The sequence below is a fragment of the Apodemus sylvaticus genome, chromosome 1 (genome assembly GCF_947179515.1).
Source record: "Apodemus sylvaticus chromosome 1, mApoSyl1.1, whole genome shotgun sequence".
Classification (NCBI taxonomy): Eukaryota; Metazoa; Chordata; class Mammalia; order Rodentia; family Muridae; genus Apodemus; species Apodemus sylvaticus.
This window is the reverse complement of record NC_067472.1, coordinates 136336637-136354976: the sequence shown is the minus strand read 5'-3', so window position 1 is coordinate 136354976 and position 18340 is coordinate 136336637. Positions and strand designations below refer to the sequence as shown.

Below are 18340 nucleotides of genomic sequence, written 5' to 3'. Positions count from 1 at the left end.
AGAAAGAAAAATGGCTGGAGCTAAACTCCTAGCTAGTTTAGGTCAAAAGATTGGCTCCAGGCTCAGTGAACCACCCTATCCTAAGGAACAAGGCAGAGATTGATAAAGCAGGATAGCCAAGGGTTTCATCAAACCTCCACACAGACACACACAGACACACACAGACACACACACACACACACACCAGTCACACACAGATGCTCACGTGCTACTCACATATAAATACCACACAGAATAAACAAACAAACAAACAGAGTAATGATCAAAAGCAGTGACTCCTATGGGCAAGGGACATGCAAAATACTATACAATATATTAATTTTTTAGGTGATGGCAATGTGAAAGTCTGTGGAATGCATCCTATCCACCCATGATGGTTGTAAAGTCTCTGTGACAACACAGGCAGCCAACAGAAGCAAATGCATGAAAAAAATTAAAAATCCAACCACCACTGTCCCAAAATTAACTAGAAAAGTGAGGTTCTACCTCTCTTGACCATTCCTTTGTGAAGCTGAAGAAAAGCACCCAGTCTATAAAGGCCTTTACTGAAATATTCCTTTCAAGTGTTTTCAGCATGTAAAACTACTGCTTCCTGTCAACAGCTTTACAGCACAGGGAGAGCAGACCCACACATGCAGGGAGCCGGTTTCTGGAACAGGCCTTCCTCTGCAATTTCTTACATCATCCAAAGAGTGTCCTGGGCCATAAGGGCTGCCAGAACCACATAAAATTCTCAACTAAGGATACAAAGAAAACTTTCTACGTTTCCCACACATACATGTACATGGGAGATAAGATTTATATTGTAGATGTGGTTGTATCAAAAGTTCCAATGATATAAAAACACAGTCTGTGTCTAGAGTTATAAAAGTGCTGTCTTTATTTCATCTTCTTAGTTATAAGGAAATATCACTCACGTTTTATATGTAAAGAAATAAAAACTAAATTAAGAAAATATTTAATAAATAGACTAGTACTGTATTGTCATCAATGTCTCTCTAAATTTGGGACAAGAAAAACACATTTTATATTATTAACAAGGAAGGAAGAAATTACATTTAAGCTGAGCATGGTGGTGCACACCCATAATCTCAATCCTTGAAGGGATGAAGGGAAGAGACTGAAGTAGGCTGACCAGTATACATTTGAGGCCAATTTCATCTACATCATGTGCTTTAAGTTACAGCTGTGTGGTAAAAACTTGTCTCACATCTATAAGGCAAAAACAGTTTTAAAATAATCTTTAAAAATAATTATAACAATTTTCAAATGTGACTGGTTCAGGAGTTATATTTAGAAACAAGTTGTTTGAACTCTACTATGATCCCTGCCTCTTTCTGGGTGGCTCCATTATCTTGAACGGGCACACATCCATGCTACTGTGTCTCATTTTCTGGGTCACTCTAGTCTTCTCCAAAGCTTCCTTGTGCAAAACCTTGGGCCCCTTGCTACCCCCACACAGGACTAGGAGATGGCCTTGTGATATGGCCCTGGAGACTCTCTCATCCTACACACTCAAATTCTCAAATTCACACTTACACTCCAGGACAGCATTCCCACTATAAGATAATGCTCCATGACAAATTTTGGTGCAAGCCTGATTCTAATGCTACTGAGGAGACAGATATGATCAGGTACCTAGGAAGATGGTGCCCTGACTCTCTGTCCCAGAGCACATAGAAGCTTACAGAGCCCTAGCGGGTTGACAGCCTGACCTGAACATGGTTGCAGCTTCCAGAAAGCAGAAAAACCCCAGAAGTCACTGTGCCTCATTTCATGTTGACCTCAGCTTCTTAAAAGGCAGCAGAAGGGTCAGGGTTGAGACACTCAGCATGAGTCTATGCAGGGCCACAACTAGACTTACAGACAGCAGACAACAACTAGACAGAGACAGGGCAAGGGTGGAGCTCAGTGGTAGAGTGTGTGTTTAGCCGAACACCTGGAGGAGTTCTATTCCTAGCATCAAGAGTTAACAAAATAAAGATAGAGGAGAGCACTAAATGACAGATAATACATACTTCGAAGAAGAAGACAGAAATATGTAGATCCCCTAGATTTAAATATAAACAACCAACATGCAGAGAGAGAGAGAGAGAGAGAGAGAGAGAGAGAGAGAGAGAGGGAGGAGAGATCTGGCAGTCTGAACATATAATTCCAAGCCTGTGAGTTTAACCAGAAAAGCATATAGTGCAACTGTGTTACTATGATCAGACACTGAAGGCCATGTACAGATGGAAATGAACAAACCAAAAGTACAGCAAACTGCTCACCAGAGTGTGTGTGAGGAAACACACGGCACCCTGGACCCCTTGAATGTTTCTTCATGTATCAGGGACTCCTTCACACTACGTCCAGGCTCACACCCCAATAAGGTATCAGGAGTTCACACAGAGAAATGTGTATGGTAAGACCTATTTAACCAGACAGTTGACGGAGAGACACCACCATTTGGGTAGAAACTTTTTCTCTCTCTTTTTTTTTTTTTTTTTTTTTTTTTTTACCCTAACTACAAACAGACAAAGCAATCATTAAACTCACTCCTCTTCCTGGGTGAGGTTTGGTTAGACAGGCAGGCAGGCAGACAGACAGGAGTCCCATCAAATTATTTCACTAGCCTCCTGCAGTCTAAGTTCTTCTGTAGCGAATAAGCTTTGTGCCAATTTCTCTTGCTGTACCGAGCCAGCTGGAGCACAGATGATTAGGGGGAGCGAGAAAGTGGAGCCGGCAGAGCTCAGCAACCACAATAACACAGAAAAACTGCAATAAAAGTCTACAAAGCCAAACGGGCCAAAAGTTGGCACTACTAGTCAAGGAATTTCATAACAGGCGATAAAAATGTTATACTAGCGTGGGTCCTCTCTTATCTCAGATAGCTGACATATTAATGTGTGAATCATAAGGTCAAGAAAGAGACAAGGCAGGGTATGGTCTCATCCCAATGAAAATGCATAGAAGGCACAGGAAATCCATAGCTAAAGGAACATGTGTTCAGACATCCACAGACCTGATGAGGAGAGCCTCTCCCTACAACTTTCTCCGTGTGTGTGTGTGTGTGTGTGTGTGTGTGTGTGTGTGTGTGTGTGTGCATACATGAACATGCACGAGACAGAAAGGGAGAGACAGAGAGATAGGAGTAGGGGGGGGGGAGAGAGAGAGAGAGAGAGAGAGAGAGAGATACAAGCTGTCTAGGTACCACCACCAAGGATCTGTTATCCCTATCTCTAGTTACTGTTGTATCCCCTCGTGCATTAAACAGTCTGAAGGTCAGAACTGCTGTGAGTATTCTTACGTAGAGCTGCAGCAGGCATCACAGTATACCCAAGTGAGTCTATGAGCAGCCCGGGGTTCACTGGCTACTGCGTAGCAGAAATGGGAAAAATAGGAGTTCCAGTCTGTGATCCATTATATAGAACCCTGATTTCTTCATTCCATCCAATGGTCATTTTAAAAGATTTTCTACATGGAAGCTAAGTCTATCTTAAAAAGCCATCCTTCTATATCTATCCCATTGAAATCTAGGGCAAAATATCAAAGATACATTTTAAAACATACCGTAAAGACACTCTTATTCAGGAACATTTGAGGTAACCCCCCCCCCAAAAAAAATACAAAAGTTACAGAGAAAAAGAAGCAATCATCTAAATAAAGACACTGTCAAAATCAGATTGAGGTTAAAAATCCCTGTTATGAATTAAGTAGTACAGAAGTATATTTTTTTTATTCACATCAAAGTAATCCTCATATCAGACATTTTCTAAGGTTAAGTATAATATGAAAATCCTAAAAATGAAGGTTGTATGGGGTAGAGAAATGGTTTAGGAGCTAAGAGCACTGGTTGTACTTCCAGTGGTTCTCAACCTTCCTAACACTACAATCCTATAACACAGTGTCTTATGTTGTGGTGAGCCCCAATAATGCAATTATTTTGTTGCTACATTCCTACAAATTTTCTACTGTTATGACTCCAAATATAAGTATCTCATATGTGACTCCCCTCATCCCTAGGGGTGGCGACCCACTGGCTGAGAGCCACTCTTCTAGAGCTTCCAAGTTCAATACCAAACATCTACATGGCAGCACCCGGCCATCTGCAACTCTAGTTCCAGGGGATTCAACTCCTTCCTTTGGACTCCAGAAGTACCAGGCCTGCATGTGTTATACAGGTACATATGCAACAAACATTTGTACATACAAAATATTTTTAAATAATTAAAGACATTTGTGGTTTAAAATATCAAAGGGGATATGATCAGAGAACTTTATATATGTTTATAGTGTTAATGGCAATGGGTGTATAATTACTGAGCGACTCTTTTTCATAAGACAGTTTACTAGCTGTCTCAGTTTCCTCCTTAAACTGTATACTTTCCAATGCAAAAAAAGTGACACCATTAAGTGTTCACCAATGTATAATCTTCATGTCTCACATATGAATATCTTGTATACACCAAATTTTTACTTGTCTGGAATGTTACTAAATATAGGTACTAGCTTTGGGCATTTATTACATTGCTAAGCCCAGCACACACTGAAGTCAAAATCCCAGAAAGTAAGAGAGAAATAAGACCCTCAGCTCAGCCTCAACACATAACTCTGTTGTATCTATATATAAATACTGCTCTCTGGATCCCCTGTACCCTTCATATTTTTGATATCTTTATCCAAGCCGTCGACATTTTTCCTACCCCTCTTCATTCCTTTGGCCATTGTTCCATAACCTCTCCTGTCCACCCTAGGCTCCAATATTCCCCAGGCTCACAATTTCTGTTTCTCGCCTTTATGTTCTCCCACAAACTGCCAGTGCTCTTCCACAGACTGAAGCTCCCTAAGTAAAGACGGTTATTGATGTACAGTACCAGTGTTTTAGTGCAGTAGCAGAATCAATAAAGGAGAAAATACTGCTTTGTCAGGCTTCACCAAGGCATTCTGGGAAGCTTTACTGCTTTGGGTGGTTACAGCAACTCTTAATACAGAGAGCAAGAAGCAGACTCCCTTCTGCAGTGAGAAATGATGTTCTCCTACCCTCTAGTGACTGTGCAGGGATAAGGCAAAGGTGGACAGTGTCCGAGAACACGGCACACCATTGTTATCATGCCCTCTCCTGTTTCTGACCAAAGAGCAAGGAACCCAGTGAGGTGGGGAGGAGGACCAGTTATTACCTTGACATAATTCTGTTAAAATGTTTAAAATGCAGAAAGCATATACTGGAATCTGACTGTGCCATGAGATCATTGGCACCTACAGATTTCCGATGCAAGAGAGGCTTATTCACTTTCTATATATCTCTCTATCTCTCTGTGTGTCTCCCTTTGTCTCTCTCTCAAATAGATTAAGAATTCTTGATTTGCATGCAGACTCCACATTGTATGGGGAAATAGTCAAGGGTATTGTACATGTATAATTAGAAATTGTATACGCACAGACACACTGGTGCTTAGTCAAGTGATTGTTCTACTCGTTCTACTATAGGGACAAATTAGCCCCAGCACTCTGAAATCAAATTTGACAAAGATCCTAAAGTACTACATCACTTAACTAGAATTCTACATCTCTTGATAAAGGAGCAAGAGTTGCAAACTTAAGTTAAAAAATACTTTGGGTGGGATTGCTTTTAGAATAATTTTCCCATTTAGTTATCTAATTTATTAACTTAATAAAAGATTAAATAAGAACCCTTTCCTTGGAATTCTTACTTGTGTAAACTGTAAAATATCATACAATTGCTTAGATATATTAATGATTTATAACCCACCAGCACTGCATGAAGAAATATTTCTACTTAACAAATTGAGAAATAGTTTTGGTCCAGAAGATGTGACTGAGAGTTATAAGGGCTGCCAGAGATTCTGCCAGTCTTCACGTGGCCCCTGAAGCACTTGCATTAGCTTTTCATGGCAAATAACTTCCTGAAGGGACAGCAGCTAACCATGCCACAGTCTAAGTGTTCCAAGCTTAATGAAGTATAAAGTCCTAACATGCCCGGTACATATAAAATGTCACCACTCAAACAAGCACAAGTTCCAACATCTGGTCATGCCCTAACTTAATGAAACTCTAACGAAAGCTCCTTCGCTTTTTATTTATTAAAACAGTAAGAAGTAAAGAATGCTGTTACAAATCAAGTCTGAACAATACTACACACACACACACACACACAGAGAGAGAGAGAGAGAGAGAGAGAGGTATTTATCAAAAATATGAAGTTTTCTCCAAATTATATAAAGACAAAAACAAGCAAACTTACCTTGCTGGCGCTTATCCGCTTCCGATTGGACCAACGCTTCAATTTATAGTGAAGATGCCAAAATGAAAAAGAGAAACATTGGCTCCTTAATAATGCAATTAAACTATTTTACCATATAATGTAGATTATATTCAATTATTCCCAAATCTGAAAGTTAACATTACCCATCACTCCCCTCAATAAGCTCATGTAAAATATAAACTAGAAACAAAGAAATGTCACACTTAGGTGACTGTACTAATCATTTATTTCTTCAAAGTACTCAGAGTGGATTAGTCTTGGCAGACAAAGACCATTCAATCTCAGTAAGAACATTTTTTAAATAAATAAAATAGTATAATTTCATCTTCCAAAAGGAGAATATTAGATTTCTTCTACTGACAATGTTTAGGGAGCTCTGAAAAACTGTAAATTCTTTAACTAATGTCAGTTCCTGTTCAGGTCATCCATAAATTTACTTAATAGAAAACATAATTCTGTACTTTCAAAGGTTAAATCTTGATAGTTGAACTAACAGAAAAGAATGCAGAACTTATGCCACATGGAAATCTGATATTTGTAGGCTAATTAAAAAATACTAAAAAAAAAACCTTTAGAATCATTATTGTCCAATTAAATTAATTTAGTGGATCAAGCGAATGTGAAGAAAGGGAAAGGGGTTGAAGGCCAATGCATTTCACACTGTTCTTTTTCTGATCTCTCCTTTGTCCTGAAAATGCTGTTCAATTTTATGTATGGTTGAAATTTTCTTTCAGTAAAATCCTTCCCTCCCAAGTCAGTATCCAAAAAACACAATGCTTTGGCTGGCTCACTAGCATCCTGCTTGTGAAAATGTGGCAAAACCCATGATCCTGCAATTTAATTGTGAATCTCACCAAGCTGACCACATCTACTCTAATGCTCAAGGAAGAGAAAAAATGGAGGTAAATGGCATGTTTGCTCTGCTAATGCCTTCTCAATCAAGAGGAAGCCTGAAAACGGATAACTGTCAGGAGAAGTTCACTTCCAGTTCACTAGCAACAACTAAGGCAAGACGGGGGACCCTTACGGCTCATGCTCATAATCCCTGTCCTGGAAAAATGGTGACGGCATCGTTGTACACCTGACCATAGTGCCAGGTACTACAAATAGGCCTTAAAATAAAATGGGCAGGTATTTTCTCAATAAAAGTATCAAGTATTTTCACTTAATCCAATCACTGAAATTAATGACAACTTCAAAGAGGCATAAATATACTAGGTCTTTTTTTTTTCTTTTGTATAAATATTTAATTTTCTGTAGCATGATATCTACCTTACTACAATGCTACAAACTACCATATACAGAGTTTTTCTACCCGGTCTGGCACCCTTAGTTGATCATGCCATGATAGTGCCAATCCCCATGATGGTACCCTCGCTCTTACCCATGCATGAGGGAAACACCTCAGAGAGGTTAAATAAGCCTGTAGATTTGATGGAGTCTTGGTAGGTCTGGGAGCCAAACATAGACAGTTTGCTGACAAGGCCCACAATGCTAATTATGATCCTACTCTCTTCCCAGTCAGGGCCAAGTTTGCCATGCTCAGATACCCAGCACAGACACACGCTGCACATCTTAAGAAGGTTATTGTCACCTTGGTTCAAAAGCCAGCAAACGTGACTTACTGTTAGCAAGAAAAATGGGTACAAGACTAAGATTCCAAACCAACACTCCTCCTCAGTTCACACATTAGGGGAAATGTATAAACCAAGCACACTAATGACATAAATCTACTGCCTCTAGGACCAACAGGGAAAGTCGTTTCCACATTAAAAACCCTGAATAAAAATGCCATCTATTATCCACTTAATAAAAAGAAAACAGATATTTTTTCTATTTATTATACCCAAATAGGCCATGATAGTCCTGTAAGTGGGATACTATATATGGTTCAAAACAAAGCATCCCTCCATTATTGACCCATTGGTAATACTTAGATCAATTGTATAAAGCAAAAAACGGAAGTTATAATGCAAAGTAAATTAGACAGGGGGTCCTCTGAGTGATTCTGCTTTCAGAGTCTATATAATCCACTGTACAGTTGGCTTCTACTGGGCATAAGGCGAGCACACGGTAAGCAGAGATTCTAACAACCTCAACAGAGGAGGCAGGGAATGGGGTTCAAATATTAAGAGAAGCCAGACTAAATTAGATGAAGACAGAAGATACTCTTTGAGCCTTGAAAAGACAGAGTTCCAGATGCATCAAAAGTGCACACCCAAGCTGCTTCTCACATTAATTGCTTTCCAGTGTGAGATAAATTTAAACCAAACTGCTGCTCCTTTAAAATTCCAAATGTGATGGTACTGAAATGCCACTGAAATGCAATATGATTGCTGAACACAGGTCTAGCTAGACATATAAAAACTCAAAAGACTCAGCCATTTCCATGAGAGAAACCAACTTTACAAAAAGCACCCAAGAAATTATTAGAACAGAATGGGTGTTAATTTTCAGTACACTTCTCCTATTACTTTAAGCTAGCTTCTGGGAATTAACTAGTAAATTAGATATAGTCTTCATTATGAAATAAATTCCAACAGAAAGATTAAGTAATAGCTAAAGTGAAGAATATTTACTTTCCTTTAGAAGGTATTAACAGAAGTCTAACTTGTGAACAGGCTTCAGATTTTCATATTGGATTCTATGCAGGTTCAAATGTAACACAAATATTCTTTCTCCTGTCACTCCTTCAGCTTTTTTTTTTTTAATCTTTCAGTCAATTGTAATCAAACACACTGTGTTCTTATTTTAATTATTGGAATTATAATATGAAATCCATGAATATGAAAATGAGATTATAATTTTCATCAGCATGTTTACTTGTAAGAACAGACTTTCTGTCTTATCTTAACAAAATCGAAGGCTTCGCTGGTGGGGCAGACTTTGCCACTATATAGTGTGCTAATGAGAAATTTCCATGTGGTAGATGAGTGAACATTAAAATTTACATTTTCACAAATACACGTGCGGTGAAAAAGCCAGCAGCTAAAAGCAACAGCAAGAAGGCAAAGGCCTTCTTGTAAGTTTACACTGGATCACCTCAGAATCCGTGATGTAAACATTAAATGCTGGGAACTGATTGCATCACTGAATATATAAAAGTTACCCAGAATCTAAGAACGACTAAAGGGAAACTCTGATACCTAAGAAAACTGTATTTCCAAGGGTTTGTTTAGCTAGGCAAAACACTCTGAGTTTAATAGCAATCCTAACCATACCTTAAGTCAGCCAGGTAACTTCTTATTACCTGGGTTGTCTGAGCAGTAGTTCATGAGAGAGAACATTCATAACCACGCACTGATAATTGATGCAAATGTTTTACTTCTCCCCCTTCGTACACGATTGATAGTCACCCTGTGTGCTGGACAGTCCTCAAAAAGCCATCTGTCACGATGGAGAGTTCAAACAGAAAGGTCCACACTTACATGCCTCTTGAAATCACCCTGTTTTACAACTAGGTTCAGATTTAACACAATCACTCCCATGTCATCTTCTAAACTGTTTGGATCTTCCAATTTTAAAACGTGTTCTGTAGTCCTGCAAGCAAAAACACAGCATGGGATTTTTAACACTAATTGTCAATAGGACATGACAGTACAGACATCAGGAGCTTATGGTAAAAGCCCCACTACCTCTGCATAAGGACTAGATATGATGAGGTATTTGTGGGGAGCAGGGTGTGGATAGAGAATCACATTTGGTAAAAATAAATTTTCTGGGGGAAAAAACACTCTGACATTATCAAATTTAACAATGGTCCACTGAGTTTCCTGATCTACCACTAAAATAAAGTATAAAAACAGATAGTTAAATTATGGACCTCAATATTTTTTAAAAAAATCTAAATAAGCACCATTTGATATGAATGTCAGTTTCCTCTAAAACTCACCGATAATGATTCAAGGTAAAAATACATTACCTGTTAAGTTCAAGGTCCTTGAGAACAACAAAGGCAGAACCCATGAAATCAGACTTGGTTAAGTCTCGGTCGTAAACCTAGAAAAGGGTTTGGGCATTAGCACACAGGGCTGTTCAAACCAGCTGGGTTCACCCCACCTCCTACGAACATACAGAATCGGCTGGAGACTCTGAAATCCATCTTTCAATCATGACAATAATCTGCACAGTGAAGCTGAATAAAGCTACAGGCAAGTCAGTACAGAGAAACAAGTTGCCTATTTTGCCAACTGCACTCAAAACAAAAGCAAAAACGACTTTTGAAGCAGTGGTCAAATACAACAAAATATTACACACCGTGGACTCGCTCTGTACTTTAATTGGCCTCTCATTAAAACTTAGCATGTTCCACGGTGAGCAAATCTGCCAATTAAATAGAAATTTGCTAACTATTGTACAGCCGTCCTATTCTGTCCTCAACTCGTATGGTTTTAACCCGGATGTTGGCGTAATTGATGCTTACACCTGGTAGCTTGTAGCTCTATTACGTATAAAGTTTTTTCCTAATGAGAACAGTGTCTGCACTTGTCACCACTTCAGGGCCAGTAATAATTCTTCCACACTAAGTAAGTTTAAATATAGCCAATAAGGCCATTATTTACACAGTACATGGTGACTTTGTAGCACATGTATGTCCCTGATTTGAGGGAAACACAATCTCATAAAGAAGCTTTAAAAAACTTCCTCCTTCGGTATTAATATTTTAATCTGGTCTTGGAGCACCGTGGAGGGATTAATTGAGGCACGTTCACTTTTAAGGAGGCCTGAGAACTACAGAAGAATAAATATTTTGAAGCCGGGAGCTGGTTTGAAAACTGAAAGCTGTCGGGGATTATTACCTTCACGCGCAGCTTTTGATCAAGGCTTTGTATTGGCAACACAACCATCTCATCCCAAATTGGGTTCAAGTTCTTATATATCACTTTACTTTTGTACAGTGTCTTCCCGTTCAGCTTAAATTTCACATATGGATCACTCGTGCCTTTAAAAGGAAAAAAAAAAAAAGGAGAACAAGACAGAATTTTTAAAACCTAGCATCTCTATCAAGTCGAGATTTTTTGCCACAGACCCCAGGCCCGAAGCAAGCCAGAGAACACACGGAGATCAGCGTCTCTTTGTACAGCAATGGGAAACCCTAGAGGTGTCACGGGAAGGGAGAAATGCTACAATTTAAGGGCAGATGACTAATTCCATTTTATCTTTAGTGATTGAATACGAATGGGCTCTTGGAGCTTTTTATGTGGTTGCATTGTGCGTATGTCATCCCTCAATTGTCCACAAAATAAATTCAAAAAAAAAAAAAAATCAAGGCAGTGTCAGGAGTCCTGGGGAGAAGCCTGCCCCTCCTAGGATCAGCATAAAGTCCATGAAAAGGGAAAGAAGTCACTTCCAAATATTTAGCAGATGGTTGATTCAACAAAATCTTATCCCTTAAAATATAAGCATAATAAATAAACCGGTCTCTGCAACCACTGATTCAAAAGATGGTGTGAGGGGACTCAGCCTGGAACCGGGGGCGGGGGGGGGGCACAGAGATTAAATCAACAGAGTGGGCATTCTTTGCTGCCCCCTCGCAGCACCTGCACCAAAGCTCCAGACATTGTCCCCACCCACGGCCAGCTGAACTGCACATCAACCAGGCCTTCAGCTGGCCCCAGCGCTGACACGGCTGACCCCAGCGGCCCGTCCTGGGGAGCTTTGAAATGGATGCCAAAGAGAATGAACGATATCCCTGGCGTTGATACAACCCCGCCCCCAAGCAAAAACCTGATGGTAGTAGATCCTCCTTCACACTTCTCAGGTCAACTAAAACAAAAAGAGCTTGGAAACATAATACACGGAGTATGCCTTGTGCCTGTGCGTTACATGAATGCGTGTATCATCTAACGTGCTAAGGACAGACTTGCTCACCTTCACCAGATCAGGGAAGAAACGAGAGAAAATGAGCAATTAGCAGGGAGAGAAGGGAAGGCCTGCTCAGGATGCTACCAACATAAAACTTGTGACTTGGAAGGAAACCCAGCCCTATGAAGATGCGTGGGGTGGGGGACTACTGTTGGATTCAGGGCCCCAGACACGCTCTACGAACATTCACTGAAATGAATTTCTGATATGAATATCAATCAGATACCACCTACAAATACGCTATCCTAAATTAATTCCACGACTTTGTCACAAATGGTTACATGTCGTTAAGAACTGCCATTCCTTAACAGCCTGACTCTTAGGCACCTTTAAAGTTTCCACGGGGCTCTAATAGTCAAAAGCATTGAAAATGAGTGGAATATGCTCTCCAGCTATTCGAATGGGAGGTGGCATGCCTATAGAACAAGGTGGTATACACTATGTAATGTCAATAGCTTTACTAAAGCCGGAGCTTTCTGAACTAGCATTCATGTCATACAAGGGTACTAACTTTAAACAAAGAAATTCAAATAATCTACAGAAATAAATCGTATGTGTCTAACTCCACCATCTACAGTTTGGCAGCATAGGAACAGAAGCCCAGCCTTCGTTTGAAACACATACCCATGCCGAACAGTTCTGGAGGGCTAGTAAAAATAAATGCATTCCCAGGCACTCAGTGGAACTCTCACTGGCGAGTGAGCATCTGCTCACCCCTCCTTCAGCAGCCTGAGAGAACACCTCTGGCTAGTCAGGCTTTAACAATCATCCTGATATATATATATAAAAAAAAGTGTGGGGGGGAGCTATAATAAAAAGAGGCCTTTAATTAAATGAAATTGCCACTCTGGGATCAGACCTTCATGCTTGTCAGCGTACTCTCAAAATAAACATCTCAAACCTCGGCCTCTGCGGTGTCACTTTCTCACAGGCAAGGCATACTGGGTAATCCCCAAGCATCTTGACAGCTACATAATGTTCAAACTGTTTCACGGGTGAATGGCGGCAGTTGCATGAAAGAAAATATTAATGTCTGGAATTAATAGAAAGAAAAAAAAAAGGACCATGGTTTACAAAGCCAAACAAGGAAAGAGGGTGTCAAGTTAGTGCAGTGTTAATTGTTAGAGAAAATTTGTGAGGAGGGGGGAGCGCATGGTGATTTTTTTTTCCCTCTCTGAGCCTAAGTGCCTGACTGTCAGGGAAGTGGCATCTCAACTAAGCAGGTTCTGAAAGGGGGCCAGCAGCTCAGGAATGTGACTCCCACATTATACAGATGCTGAGCCAGACACCTGAATGGGTGGACTTTAACCTTCTTCACGGGGAGCTTCAAATACAAAGAGGCTCTTTGTGGTAGTGGATACTTTTAGTGGAGAAGTGGAGACCAGGCTGTGCCAAGACTCTTAGGGCCCAGGGCCAGTCACCTTCTCCCATGCTACAAGGACGGTAGCTTCTATAAACCGATGTACAGATACAACCAATCATGGGCGACAACGTATTTTTAAATATGTAAAATGCATCCTTAATGAATAAGTACAGACTCCTGTCACGGTCATTATCCCACACACAACACAACTATTGACTTACATGGCAAGGATATTGTACAACTCAACTACAGATGAGGCAAAAGATGAAGAGAAATGCATGTAGTTATACAGATTTCTTATGATAGCTTATATATAATAGCACACATACCTACACACACATACATGGCAGTTTATACACAATGCTCTATATAAAGGAGTTGTATACCCATGGATTATAGAATCAACGAAGACACTGGAACTAACTCCATACACATCCCTGGGGATAGACGTATCTGCAAGAGAAACTGGTAGCTGGTCATAATCCCTGCAGCCGAGAGGCACTAAATCCCCCTCCTAAGAACTATTGGATCATGGTTGTTCCTGCTCAGGTCCACTAACCTAGAGATCCCCACTCTCTGTGTACCTTTCAACCAGGCCACCAGACCACAAATACTTCCAGTCTCTTCCAAGTCTTGCTGTTTGCTAGATACCCTAGGTGTGGCAAAGACTTATCAACAAAGGATCTTGCTTTTCTGTATCTGATTGCAAGGCCACCCTACCACACAACATGTGGTCCAGGTGGGTAAGGCTCAAAAGAAATAAACCTGCTGTGCAGTTCTGCTCGACAGTAGGTAGGAAATTTCTACCTCATGTCAGTGAGGGCTCAAGAGTGGAAGTCCACCTGGAAGGAAACAGCAACAAAGACTGGGGTCATTGGAGCAGAGGGGAGACCCCCAAAATAATTAGAGTTATAATGTTAAGCAAGCATTTCAGTGAACCCAGAAATTGAAGAGGAAAAAAAAAATAGATTACAGCAGGCTGTTTTAAGTCAGAGACCTAAGTGCCCTCAACATGTACAATAAAGGCTTAGTTATTATTCTGCAAGAAATGTGGGTGTTTTATTTCCTGTTCAGCCTTTTTATTTTTTTTAAAGTAAAAGTAACATATGCCCACAACTTTGAAAGGTACAATATGAAACAAAGCCCCATCCTTTTACTGGTCCCAGATCCCATTTGTATGGCGTGATATCCATAAGCAGTTTCTTAGGTGTTTTACGGGAAAATATAAGAATCGTTTTTAAATGACTGCATTTTTCTCAAGTAATATGCCCTGAAGCTTGGGTCACGCCAACAATACGCACCTCCCGGTGTATGTGCAACTAAACATACCCTTACTGTGCTGTATCAGTGTCGGCAAGTAGCTGAGAGTTTACTGTGGACAGGAGTTCAACAGGCAGGCTTCAATATCTGTCCTGGAATCCCAGTTCTATAGCAAGTTTGTAACACAGTTAGCATGACAGAGGCTCCTCCTGGTTCTAACAGACATTATATAATTGCTATCTAAAGCTCGTCAGATGCAGGGGCAGGAACATGGGCTCTGTGGAAAGGAGAGCTTGCTGCTCTTGCAGGAGACCCCACTCAGGTCTCCCACATACATAGCATGTATACACGCGCGCGCGCGCGCGCGCGCACACACACACACACACACCTATAAATAAAGTAAATCTTCTAAACACCTAGCAAACTCTGAGCAAACAATCTTCCCATCTCTTTTTATATTCCTTAATACCAAATATTTTAAACCTTTATTTTAATCTATTAGCAGGTGGAGAGAAAATAAAGAACCTCCGCCTCCCCCTGTCTTCAACCCTTTCGGTGACTTTCCTGCTGCTGCGAGGTCGATTTGTGTTTGTCAATCAGCTTGTTGTCCTAATCACTTTGTTATCTTTCTGTGGGATCAGCTGGTCTTCTGACTGCAACTGCAGCAAATGCTTCCTTATGGAACTGCTCACCAACTACACAGCTTGTCAGAATTTATTTAACGAGTTATTACTGGCCGTAAGTTACTTTTGCTTTTATTTAATGAAATTAACCAAGGTCTGACTTCTGGCTCTGTGCTTCCACGTCCTTCTTAGCAGCATTCCCCCGCCCCCACCCCTTAACTGTAAGATTTCAAATTAATTCAGCAGTGTTTCTTCCCATTGATTTTTTTTTATATACATTTTCTTTTTTTATACTTAGGTTTTTGGTCCATCTGGAGTTATTTTAGTATGAAGAGGAAGGAAATTTAGGTCCACTCGGGAGGAGAGTAAAATGATCAGAGCCAGGCTTTGCACATATAAATCTGACAGCAGCTTATGATTTAGAATGAAGGAGAAGGGGGACAAAGCAAGGACTCCTGGTAGCTGGGCCTAGTGCTGTAGGAAAGAACTGAGCTCAGGCCCTAAGAACCTCGTGTGGGGGTGGGGGCCAGGAGTTAAAATGCCTGCTGAGAAATGTTTTTAGATCCCCAAAACCCAGGTCTGTGCTGGGTATGCCTGGCATCTTATCTACAGTTCCAGACTGAGTGAGCAGGAGCCGGCATCCCAGAAGAGACTAATTAGATGTATGAGCATTGGCTCTAATTAAAAGGGCCTACCAAAGAATAAAAATAAATATTTTATAATATATTGAATATATATCTATTATAATAAATTATATTTGCTATAATAAATTATAAATTGTAATAAATAAATATTTAATAATATAACATATAAATAATAAATATATACTGGTATATGTATCATTTATATTGATATATGTTTATATAATCAATAAATTAAATACATATATTATATGCATATAAGTAGGTGTAAATGCATTAAATAGGTGTGAAAATATATATCAAGATGATTCCAGTCATCAACCTGGGACTTCCAAATTCATATACACACACACACACACACACAAACACCACAAATGCCTTTGAAAATAGAAAAGTAGAAAATAACAAAAAAACAATTCCTCAGTCATACTTGTCATCTAGAGTGGGGTTCTGCCCAAGCAGAGGAGTGTGTCACCAGAGTCATTTGAGATGGCTCCTCCGTGTTCTTGCTTGGAAAATTTAAAACATACTGTGAAGTATTAAACCCTATTAACAGGACCAATGAGCTGGCTTAGTGAATGAAAGTGTTGGTTGTACAAGCCTGAAGAAATTGATCCCTCGTAATCTCACTGCGAAGGAAGTGACTTTCAAACACTGTCCACTGACCTCCACATATATACCTCAGCGTGCATGAAACCACTCACAGACAGACAGTATGTGTACACACATACACACAGGGACACACACACACACAAAATAAAAATAATAGTAATAATAAACAAAAGTCTCTCTAAGTAGATTACAGCAGTATAAATACAACTTAAAACTTTCTCAGAAGGCATTTATAAAAAATATGAATATAGAAAGCAATGCTTGGAATTTCTATAAATATAATATTAAATCCATCCATATCTGAACTGGCAGAGAAAAGGGTATGTGCCTATGGCTAAAGTTAGTGCACCAACATCTTGTGAGTAACTGTGTAATCTTGAATAATTCGCTCAATTTCCTTACACTATACTATCCTCTGCAATACGGAAAACTGCCGTTCTCAAAGGATCCCCTTGAGAACAAACAAGCCAATCTACTTTAACGACAGCCAGCTCCAGGAGTTACCAAGGACGCCTCCTCCATAAGGGCTATTTTTAGCATCGCTATTCAGTTACATTTAAAAACGGGAGAGCAAATGACCATTTATGTAGTTCTAATGTCCATTTACTTTGTTTTAACATCCAAGGTAATTCACATGACTAATTCCTTCCTATAAAGTTTCTTTATTGCTATCTCTGAAGGCATGGAAGTTTCTATCACCTTCTGTTTAAGGAGATGGGAGAGAAAAAAATGTAATCTTAAATTCTTTATTTAGGAATTCAGAAATTCCATACATTCAGTAAAACTTCTTTGAAATATTCTAAGGTATTCTGGAAAGAGATAGCCGTGTACAAAATTCAAACTTTTAAATTCCCATGAACACGTGGAGCCACGCAGACAGAACAATGCCTGCATACCGCACCCTTGACAATTCCATTCAGAAACCAGAGGGATAACAGAAAGGGAGCGGTTTCCTTCTTCATACAAGGAGGAGGAATCACTTCTTACACAGCATGTGGGTGCAGAAGAATCCCAAGCCAGGGATCTCCCTGAGAATAGACCAACTGTCCCAGGCCTGGCTACTACTGCAGACAGCAGCTGTCTGCTTTAGGGATTCGCTTTCCCATTTTCAACCCCAGAAGAGCTGTGTTCTCCTCAGTGTTCCACTGTCCTTAAAACAAGTTTTGCTAAGTATCTACCCTAATTGAATGGGAACAACTTCTGTCCTCTAAGGGGATCACCGAAGTATAAAATCTCCAGTGGCTCCCTAAGTAGTTCTGGCCCTGGTTTTACTTTGAGTAAATTGCCTCAGGGAATGCACAGGTATGTATGGTAAAAGTAAGCACAGATATCTACTTGACTGAACAATGTTTCAGGAATTCACTTATGGCACAATTAATTATCTGAAAGTCTTGGTTTTACCAGAAACTTCCTCTGTTTATGAAATTCATAAAAACCTGAATGAGATAAATAATAGAATTTATCAATGCTGCAGTATTCTCCTAGCCACAAGACTTCCACATGGTTCCCTCCAGCCACATCCCATAACACCTGTCTCTACCTTCTGAGAATCCCTTCCCTTTACCACCTGGATTCCCTTTCAGTTTCATCTCTTTTCCACCATTAATCTTCCATTTTTTGGCTCCATAGACTATGCTACAACATATCCTGTACCTATCATTTTGTTTGTATAAAAGTTTTGTAGAGTGCTGGAGAGCTGGTTCAATAGCTA

At 39.9% G+C, this 18340-nt stretch overlaps 1 protein-coding gene across 2 annotated transcripts in view; it reads right to left on the bottom strand.

Annotated features, from left to right (window-relative positions):
- Positions 1 to 18340, bottom strand: part of Mctp2 (multiple C2 and transmembrane domain containing 2) — a 230825-nt gene that overhangs the window by 136205 nt on the left and 76280 nt on the right. For both annotated transcript variants that reach the window (XM_052160741.1, XM_052160751.1), the window contains exons 5-8: positions 11065 to 11207; positions 10188 to 10264; positions 9694 to 9805; positions 6245 to 6280 (exon numbers count right to left, since the gene is read on the bottom strand). In XM_052160741.1, coding sequence (XP_052016701.1) covers positions 6245 to 6280; positions 9694 to 9805; positions 10188 to 10264; positions 11065 to 11207 — 368 coding nt within the window. The remainder of the gene's footprint in view (positions 1 to 6244; positions 6281 to 9693; positions 9806 to 10187; positions 10265 to 11064; positions 11208 to 18340) is intronic.